Below are 9,468 nucleotides of genomic sequence, written 5' to 3' on the forward strand. Positions count from 1 at the left end.
GAGTGCGCGGGGGCTCAGCCCGGCCGCGGCGCGCGCTCCTCCCTGCCGCCGCGGCCCGGGGAGGGGGGAGCGGGGGGCCGCTGACCCGCCGCCTTCCCCCCTGTGCCCGAGCCAGGTGGGCCTTCCTGGAGGTGGCCACCAGCGCCGCGTACAACGACAGCCTGCAGGCCTACGCCGCCGGGCTGGCGGAGGCCGCCGTGTCCGAGCAGGTAAAGCGCGAGCCTTCCCCTGCCTCGCCCCCGCCCCGGGGCTGGGGGCTCCCCGCGCTCACGCCGCCGCCGCGTCCCCCCGCTTGTCCCCAGCTCATCTACATGCACTGGATGAACACGGTGGTGGGCTACTGCGGCCCCTTCAAGTACGAGACCGACTACTGCGAGAAGCTCAAGGGCTACCTCGAGGCCAACCTGGCCTGGATGGAGGAGCAGATGGAGGGGGGGCAGGACCCCGAGTACTGGCACCAGGTGAGCCCTCCYGGCCCCCCCAGCCGCCGCGCTGCGGGCCGCCGCCGGGCGGGTTTCGGCCTCAGACCGAGCTGCCCCGTGGTCTCCCCTCTGCGGGCAAACTGGGGTTTTTAAGCGTAAGGAGGACGCCGCAACGTCCCCTGCGTGCTGGCCGCGCTCCAGGCAGGGTGACTTGGAGCTGGCCTTTGTCACCGCTGCTCTGGCGGGGAGCAGAAGTGACTCATGACTTTCTCTYCGCGAGAGCCTCACGTGCTGCCGTTTTCGGGGCAGTTCCTCCCGGGGCCGGAGCCAGCGGGGGGGCAGCTCGGGGCTGTGCTGCGTCACGGCCCCCCCAGCYGAGCCCCGCGGAGCCGCCGGCGGCGGCAGCGTCACCCTGCGACCRCCTGGCCTCGGCCGCGCGTCCTGCCTGGGCCAGCCGCTGCCCGTCGCTCCGACCCGGCGGGCAACGGAGCAGAAGGAGGCGCGTGTGGGGCCCGGTCGTCCTCGGATCCCTGGAGCTGCCCCCATCCTCTGGCACCAGGCGCTGGCGTCAGGCGCGTCCCCCTGTGCCCCCAGGTGCGCTTGGCCCTCCTGCAGCTCAAGGGCCTGGAGGACAGCTACAACGGGCGCGTGGCTTTCCCCGGCGGCCGGTTCTCCGTCGCGCCCTTCGGCTTCCTGTAAGCTCCTTCTCCGAGGGCTCTGCGGGGCCGGGGAGGAGGCGTGGGCATGGGGAGAGGGTCCCGGGGGGGGGTTGTTGTCCCCCCTGGGGGTTGGGGAGCCGTGGGGAGGAGGCAATTCCGGCTCGGCAGGTCGCTGGCGTTTCCTCCTGGGGGTACGTGGCGCGGGGCGGCTGGGTCCRTGTCCCCCGCCGGCGGGAGGGGAGCCGCGGTGTCCTGCGACACCCTGCTTCTGTGCCGCGTCCCCGCGCGGCGTGGGAAGGGTGCTGGGCGCGTCGGCAGGGACTCGGTGCGGTGGGTTGTCCTCCGGGCTGGGACATGAGCCGAAGCAGGGTCCCTTCCTTCCCYGGCGTCGCGGGCTGGGTTTGGCTGGTGGGTCCCCTCCCAGGCCTGCTGGTGCCCCCTGCCTCAGTTTCCCCACTGCCGTGGTCACCCGTCCCTCCCTGCTCAGGCYGCCGGGGCGTTCCCTGTGCTGGCATCCGCACCGGGGCGCGATGGAGAGACGCCCTCCTGCCCGGACAGACGGTTCCCCTCAGCAGCCAGGTTTGGGGGGGTCCCACCTCCCCAGCCGGCGCCTGCGTCTGATACCCCGCGTCCGTGCTTCCTCCCTCTCGCAGGTTGCTGCAGCTGGGGGGCGACCTGGAGGACCTGGAATCTGCCTTCAACAGGTCGGCCGCGCCGCCCGTCCTGGGCTCGGGCTCCTGCTCCGCCCTCCTCAAGCTGCTCCCGGGCAATCGGGATCTCCTGGTTGCCCACGATACCTGGACCTCCTACCAGTCCATGCTGCGCGTCATCAAGAAGTACACGCTGCCCTTCCGCGCCTCGGCCCGCGGTACGTGGGGGCCGCGCTCGGCCGCCTCGCTCTCCCCCCCCGCCGCCGCTGCGGGGTGCAGCTGGGCAGCGATCTCCAGCCAGCGGCGCTGCCGGGACCTGTGGGATCTTGGCTGTGGAGAGCAGGGCCACGCTCCTCAAGGRCTGGGGTGGGCAGCTGTGTCGTGGTCTGCCTTTTTCCTTTCCCCCCACCCTTCTGATGCTCTGCCGCTTTTGCCGTCCCTCCCAGGTAACGCTCAGATCGCAGGAAGCGTCCAGGTGTTTTCCTCCTACCCTGGCACCATCTTCTCCGGAGATGACTTCTACATCCTGAGCAGCGGCTTGGTGAGTAGGAGCTGGTCCTGCGGGGCTCCTTCCTCGCCTTTGCCCTGGAGCCCAGAGCCGGTCCTGCTCACCTCCCCGCTGCTGCAGGTGACGCTGGAAACCACCATTGGCAACAGCAACCCCGCGCTGTGGAAGTACATCCGCCCGCAGGGCAGCGTCCTGGAGTGGCTGAGGAACATCGTGGCCAACCGGCTCGCCCGGAGCGGCTCCGAGTGGGCTGCCATCTTCCGGCAGTTCAACAGCGGCACGTGAGTGGGGCAGTGCTGGGTGGGGGGATCTGGCACTGCGACCCTCCGGGGCGGCCCGTTCCTGCCTGGGTATCGCGGTGGGATCTGGTGAACGGCGCCGGATCCGTCTCTGAACAGCAGCGATGTGCGCGGCGAGGAGTCCGCGCGGGCGGCCGCTGGAAGGACGCTTTCCCCCTCTCTCGGCCAGGTACAACAACCAGTGGATGGTGGTGGACTATAACGCCTTCTCGCCCGGGAAAGCTGGCCTCCGGCAGGGCGTGCTGACGGTGCTGGAGCAGATCCCGTGAGTGCCTTGAACCCTGCCCAAAAGGCAGCTCCTGCTCGGAGTCACTGCAGAACCGTTTCCTCTCGCAGCTTTGTCCTCACCGATTCTGGAAAGCCGTAAATCCCGTCTGCCGTGTCCACTCCAGCCCTCACACTGCCCYGGCTCAGCTGAGGTTGGAGTTTTTAAGTTAGGAGGGCGCGAACGCCAGGCAGGCTGGGCTTAGCCGGACTGGCCGCCTCCGCTGGTGGTGGTCGCCCTTCTGCTGCGCCTGGGAAGGTGCTCGTGCTCGGCTGCACTGGAGGTTAAAGGCTCTCGGGGGGTGCTTGTACATGGGTGACGGGCCACCAGGACCCCTGGCTTGGGTGGTAGCTTAGCTGTGCCTGTGTGGGGGGAACCGCGAGGCAGGTACACCCTCCTTCGCAGCGCGGCCCCCCGGCACGGCCCCCCCAGCGCTGCTTTGTTTTGCCTTCTGATCTGATCCGTGGCCGTCTTCTTGCAGGGGCATGGTGGTCGTGGCTGATAAGACAGAGCTGCTCTACCAGCAGGGATACTGGGCCAGTTACAACGTGCCGTAAGCCTCAGCCGGCTTCATCTCTCCGCTCGTGTCCCTCGCTTCCGTCCCAGCCTCCCCTGACGTGGGGCGTCCCGGCCCCGAGGGCTGGGCACCCTTGACGCTCCTGGGGCCGTGTAAGGGGAGGGCGGCTGATGCTGCCCTGCCTTGGGCCCCCCTTGCGGGCTGCCCCAGGCCCCACTCGCTGCCTTCTCGCCCCCCCCAGGTACTTCGAGGAGATCTTTAACGCCAGCGGGAACCTGGAGCTGGTGAAGAAATACGGCGACTGGTTCACCTACGACGGGAACCCCCGCGCCCGCATCTTCCGGCGCAACCAGACGCTGGTGCGCGACATGGACTCCATGGTCCGCCTGATGAGGTGGGTGCTGGGACCGTGGTGCAGGAGCCCCCAGAAGGGGCTTGGGGTGGATGAGGCGCCCCAGCACTGCTCCCCAGACATCTCCAGCCCTCGGGGTGTATTTTTTCTTTGGAGTAATTTATTTTTTCCCCCCCCTCCTTTTGCTGCGACTCATCTACGCCGCCCTGCCCGTCTGCCCCTTCTCCAGGTTCAACAACTACCTGCGGGACCCGCTGTCGCGGTGCCAGGGCTGCGACCCGCCCCAGAACGCCGAAAACGCCATCTCTGCCCGCTCGGACCTGAACCCGGCCAACGGCACCTACCCCTTCCCGGCGCTGCGCCAGCGCTCCCACGGCGGCACGGACATGAAGGTGGGGGCCTGGGGACGGGCAGGGCTGAGCCCCGGGGGTGGCACCTCCCCGGCGCCAGGCTGCCGAGCGGGAGGCGCCACAGGGCCCGTTGGTGTCCCTCGAGGACGGGTGGCCAAACCAAGGTGGTGGCACCCTTGCCCGGGGTATGTGGGGCCGTGGGAGCTGGAGATCCCTAGTCCAAAGCTGCGTCACCGCATCTCCGCTGCACCCCAGTCCTGTCTGGGTGTCCAGGCTGTGCTATCAGCTCTATCGCTCCTTCCCCTTTTCCACTTACATCTTCTTTTTTTCCTTATTTCTCCCCCTCACCTCGCGCCAGATCACGTCCTTCGGCATGGCCCCCGCCTACCGGCTCGTGGCGGCCAGCGGGCCCACGTGGGACGACGTGCCGCCCTTCCAGTGGAGCACGTCCCCCTACAGCAACCTGCTGCACATGGGCCACCCCGACCTCTGGAAGTTCCCCCCCGTCCACGTCCGCTGGGACTGAGCTGGGAGCGCAGGGCCGATTCCCCGTCGCCTTCGCTGCCCTCGTCCCGGGGCGAGGGACGAGCGTGCGCCTGCGCCCGCGCGGGACCCCCGGCGCGGGGGGCCGGGCTCTGGGGAGCAGCTCGCCAGCGTCGGCCGATGCTCGCGGCGATCCCGGTTTGCTGCTGGGCTTTGCCGTGCCGCCGCGGCTGGGCTTGGGTGGCGGAAATGGGGGCGCAGGGGAGCACGCCGTGCGCCCCCGCGCCCGTCCCGCCGCCTCCCGTGTTTTTCTGGCCTCCCATGTTTTTCTGCTGCTGCTTTTCCCTCTCCCTCCCGCATCCTTGCCTTGCCCTCGAGCCGGCACGGGTGCCCTGCCGAGGTGGCCGAGTCCCGGAGCCGGGGCGCCCGCGGGTCTGCTCCCGCCTCGGGTCTGCTCCCGCCTCCGGCAYGGGGGCTTCGGCCCCATCCTGACGGACGAGCGCTGCCACCCGCCGAGTCGTTTCCCCGGCCGGGGGGCTCTTCCCTGCGCAGACCCTGTGGCTTGTCCTTCGCCTCTCGATGCCGGCCAGCTCCCGCGCAGGCTGGCCACCCCTTCTCCCTCCTTCCCCCCGAAACGGGGGAGGTTGGGGTCGGCTCTGTGGTGTCCGTGGGGCGGCTGGGACAGTGACGTCCCGTGCTGGCGGAGAGGAGGGGAGAGAGCTGGTTTGGTTTTGACAAATAAAAGGATGTGTGAGCCGCGAAGCGGTGGAAGCTGCTGCTTTGGTGCTGTGTTTGGATTCTCTGGGGGCTTGTATAAGGGTTGGGCTCGCGTGCCGGTCTTTCCCCTCTAAGGGGAAGTGCTAATGGGACCCTTCCGCGAGCTCTGCCCACGTGCAGAGGCAGGAGCGTTTGCAACCAAGCTCCTTTGGGCTGCGAGCGAGTAAGGCTTCCTTGCATCCCACTCTTCCTTTGGGTGGGGGATCCCTGTGGGTTACTCTGTGGCAGCCCATGGTCGTAAGTTATTTCTCCGCCGTATGTTGATGGCTCCRGAGATGTAAAGACGCTTCTAGCCGGGGGCCAGTTAGCTCGCGCGGAGGCGCAGCGTTTGGGGGGAGATGGGGCGCAGACTGGGGTGCTGGTGGGAGATGGTGACCGGAGCGAGGCCGGAGCGCCGGGGAGGTGACACCCCGCGGCTCAGACCTCCGCAATGGGGTCAACATCCCCGTCCCCTTTGTTCCCCTTCTCTGCCACCCGTGTCCCCCCGCCCGGCCCCAACATGCCTGTCGCAAAATCCTCTTACGCAGCTCCCTTGATCCGCCGTGCCACGGAGCGGCTCGTTAGGAATAACGAGGTCATTAGCGGGGGATTAATGAACTGCGGTCGGCGAGGGCTTTGAAGGCGTGAAGTTCCCACCGGGGCTTGGGCTGGCCCTGTCCCCGGTGCCCTCCACGAGGCCGGGGCCGGGCCGTTCCCACGCACCCTCGCGTGGGCTTCCCCGGACCGGCCGGGAGCAGGAGCCCCCGCACGTCCCCGCGCTGGGGCGGGATGCCGGGGGGCAGCGCCGGGTGCCCGGGGCAGGGATGCCGGAGGGGACCGTTGGGTGCCCATGCAGGCTTGGGGACGACTCGCGGTGGCGGGGTGCGGGTGATGCAGCCTGGCACCACCTCGAGGTTGGCCCCTATTTGGGGCCTGGTGCGGCCGTTACGGGGCCGGAGGGCAGCGAGGGGCTGGGGGCCCCGGCTCCGCTCTCGGGTGAGTTTTCCCCCTGCCTTGGTTTCTCCGGGGCCGGAGGAGCTTCCTGCAGCCGCGCGAAGGGGCAGCGAGTGGGGCGGGCGTTGTGGAGCCGTTTCAGTGCCGCTGCGGAGGACGTGGAGCGTTAGAAATGCTGCTTTTCTGGTTTCCTTTTATTTTTTTAAAGTGGAAAAACAAACAAAACTGGTTAAATATTCCCCAGCCGCAGGGAGCAGCTGGGCTCTGGGAGCCGTTTCCCGGCATCGCATGAATGATGCTTGGTTGAACTCGTACCGCCGAGCGCCTGCGGGAACCCCGGGCTGCTCGGCCCTGCTCCGGCCTCCTGCCGAAAGGTCCCCGGCAGCGAGCGGGACCCCCCCGGCCCGCCGGGACCTCCGGGGAGCCACACTGGGGTGGCAGGGTGCGGACTGGGGCTTTTCCTTCCCCGAGGGCTGGCACGGGGGTCCCTGGGGTGCAGCTGGGGGAAGCAAGAGCCAGGGCTGAGCCCCACACACCAGCTCCACCAGCATCTCCTCGTCGTCCACAGGGGTGAAGGCAGCTGCCGTCACCCTCCGGCCTTGGGCACCCTGGTGGGGACATGCCTGGGGGACAGCCTGGCGTCCCCCTCCCTGGGCACGGATGCAGCAATAGGGGGGAGCAAAGCAGGTGGGAAATGAGGGTGCTGGGGACAACGTGGGGTGCAGAGGGATGGGAAGGGGCTGTTAACTCTGAAGCCTAATGAAGGCATAAGCGCCAGGGGGTTAATGAATTCATTGCTATCAATGCAAAAATCTGGGGTAACACCCAAACGAGGGGAGGGGGAAGGCTGAGCTCAGTCCCTATTGCAAATTCTCTTCGAGGCAGCGGCAGCTGGTTGTATTAACTGCTCCCGTGTGCCCTCGGGTACCAGGCGCTCTCTGGGCTGGTTTTGCAGCGCCGCTTGGCCCGGGGCAACCAAAATCCTCTCTCTCTGGGTCCTGTTTCACTTCCATGCCGTTTACGGGCCGAGCTGAGCTCCTTTGCCAGGTGACGCAGCTGAGCTGCCCCGTGTGCTGGCTGCAGGCAGCTGGCTCCGGGCCGGAGCACTGCCACCGGGAGCGCGGCTGGGAGCAGGGAAGAGCCATTGGGACCAGGAGGAGGTTTCCAGCATGCCCCAAAAGCCCCCAGGGCCAGGGACTTCCCCCAGGGCCAGGGACTTCCACAGAGGTCAAGGACCTCCACTGGGGCTCAAGGATGTCCCTGGGGTCAGGGACCTCTGCTGGGACTGGGCACCTCTGCTGGGTCAGGGATCTCCACCAGGGTCAGGGACCTCTGCCAGGACCAGGGACTTCCATAGGGATCGGGGATCTCCACCGGGGCTGGGGACCTCCCCTGGGGACCTCCTCTGGGGCTAGAGACCTCCACCGGGGTCAGGAACCTCCTCCTGGGACCTCCACCAGGGCCGGGGACCTCCACCAGCTTGGCTGCAGCTCCGTGCGGGAAGGGTTCGTGCTGCGGGACGGCCGGAGGATGGAGGCTGCTCGGTGCCGTCCGACGTTTCCCAGCCGGTTCAGACCCTGCCGGGAGGCGAGAGCTGGGTTTGGGAGGGGGCAGGGATAAGGGGGCTGGCYGGCCAGGTGCCCCCCTTTCCCCAAGCCCAGAGGCTTCCCCAGCCCTGTCTCAGCCACCGCGAGCCTCCCTGGCATCTCCGGCTGCGTTTTGGGGGAGCTCCCGGGTGCCGGGAAGGGGCAGGACGGGGGGGGGGGGAAGCTTGTGCCCCCGCTGAGACGTACCTGGGGTTAGAGGGACGCGCGAGCCACCGAAGCAGGCGTTTGAAGGGAGGGTGGTTTTTGGCAAGCGCCSCTCCAGCGGGATGCGTCCGGCGACGCTCAGCGCCGCGGGCTCTGCGGGGGGCTGCGTGCTCCCGCGGCCGTTTCGGAGCCTCGGGCACTGCGGAGGCCTTGGCAGCTCGCGGAGCTCTTGCCGCTCGCGTGAACCTTTGGACCGGCCCGCGGCCGGGAGCAAATATTGCCGGGGGCTGTTTGGGCGCTGCCGGTCTCTGCCCGGTGCCTCCGTGCCACGGCCCGGCCGGCCTTTCCCGGCTCCAGCGGGATGGGACATCCCGGCCCGGTGCTCGCCACCCTTGGGGCCCTTGCCAAAATTGCCTCCTTTTATCCCGGTTGCCAGGGGAGAGGGAACCCGGTGCCGGTGCATCCCGGCAGGCCCGCTCCCCCTTCCGTTTTCCCAGCCGCGCAGGGCTCAGCACCGCCCCAGCCCCCCAAACTGCCCCGGCCCCTCCGCGGGGCGCCCGGCTTTGCCAGCTGGGGCTTCGAGCCCTGGGGATACCCCAAATCCCCCCCGGTGCGGCGGGGGCGGCAGCTGCCAGGGAAGGGGGATCCCTGAGCCGCATGTGCCGGGTGCCCCAGGGGGCCRGGAGCGGGGGGCGCCGGGGGGGGCTCGTTTTGGAGAGCGTTTCTCCCCGGGCTTTCGGGGCGTTTTGACCGGGCTGGCTGTCCTCTCTCAGCCTGCCATCCCAGCCAGGCGAAGAAAGTCCTCAAATTTGGCAGGAAAAAGCGTTTCTGGCTGGGAAGGAGCGGGGACAGCACTGCCGCCAGGGTGTCCGGAGGCTCCGGGCTCGCCGCCGGCTGCAAGCGCAAAGCCTTGGCTACCCCGGCGCTTTGGGAGCCGGCCTCTCCCCGGGCCACGGTTGGGTGCTTCGGGTTTCGAGCCAGCTCCGAGGCGCCTTGGAAAGGAAACGGCCGGAAAACCCACGACCCGGCCGGGCGGYGGGCCGGGCTGCTGCGTGCGAGCAAAGATCCCGCGCAGGGGGCGAGGGTGGGGGGGAGCCCTGCCTCGCTCCACCACCGGTGACGCGGCCGCCTGGGCACGCGGGGACGCGGCGGGGGCACAGGGCACTTCCAGCCTCGCGTCTCCTTCCTCCATCGCGTGGCTCCGGACGGAGGGACGCCAGGTAGGTGCCCGCCGCGGGCAGGCCGGGGCGTCCGAATTACGGGGCAGCCGAGGGGTGTCCTGGGACCGATCCTGCCCGAGGCCCCCCGCTYGGCGTCTCTTCCCTCCCGCTGGGGCTTGCTTTCCCGGGACTTGCTGGCTCTCCTCCGGGGGAGCAGCCAGGGACGGAGCCGGAGAGAGGGAGGGGACCCTGGGGATGGGGTGACGGGCTGGTGCCACCTGGCTTCTCTGCCCTGGGGGCTGCAGAGCAGCGGTGCCGCTGCGCTTGGCCCCTGTGCACCCC

At 68.9% G+C, this 9,468-nt stretch overlaps 1 protein-coding gene across 1 annotated transcript in view; it reads left to right on the top strand.

Moving 5' to 3' along the window:
* Positions 1-5,281, top strand: part of PLBD2 (phospholipase B domain containing 2) — a 6,579-nt gene extending 1,298 nt beyond the window's left edge. The window contains exons 2-12 of the mRNA XM_026075267.1: positions 4-209; positions 303-461; positions 1,017-1,117; positions 1,735-1,949; positions 2,178-2,272; positions 2,360-2,520; positions 2,708-2,803; positions 3,285-3,356; positions 3,562-3,714; positions 3,902-4,064; positions 4,381-5,281. Coding sequence (XP_025931052.1) covers positions 4-209; positions 303-461; positions 1,017-1,117; positions 1,735-1,949; positions 2,178-2,272; positions 2,360-2,520; positions 2,708-2,803; positions 3,285-3,356; positions 3,562-3,714; positions 3,902-4,064; positions 4,381-4,548 — 1,589 coding nt within the window. The 3' untranslated portion in view covers positions 4,549-5,281. The remainder of the gene's footprint in view (positions 1-3; positions 210-302; positions 462-1,016; positions 1,118-1,734; positions 1,950-2,177; positions 2,273-2,359; positions 2,521-2,707; positions 2,804-3,284; positions 3,357-3,561; positions 3,715-3,901; positions 4,065-4,380) is intronic.
* The last annotated feature ends 4,187 nt before the right edge of the window (positions 5,282-9,468 follow it).

The sequence above is a fragment of the Apteryx rowi genome, unplaced genomic scaffold, assembly GCF_003343035.1.
Source record: "Apteryx rowi isolate R43461 unplaced genomic scaffold, aptRow1 scaffold_40, whole genome shotgun sequence".
NCBI lineage: Eukaryota > Metazoa > Chordata > Aves > Apterygiformes > Apterygidae > Apteryx > Apteryx rowi.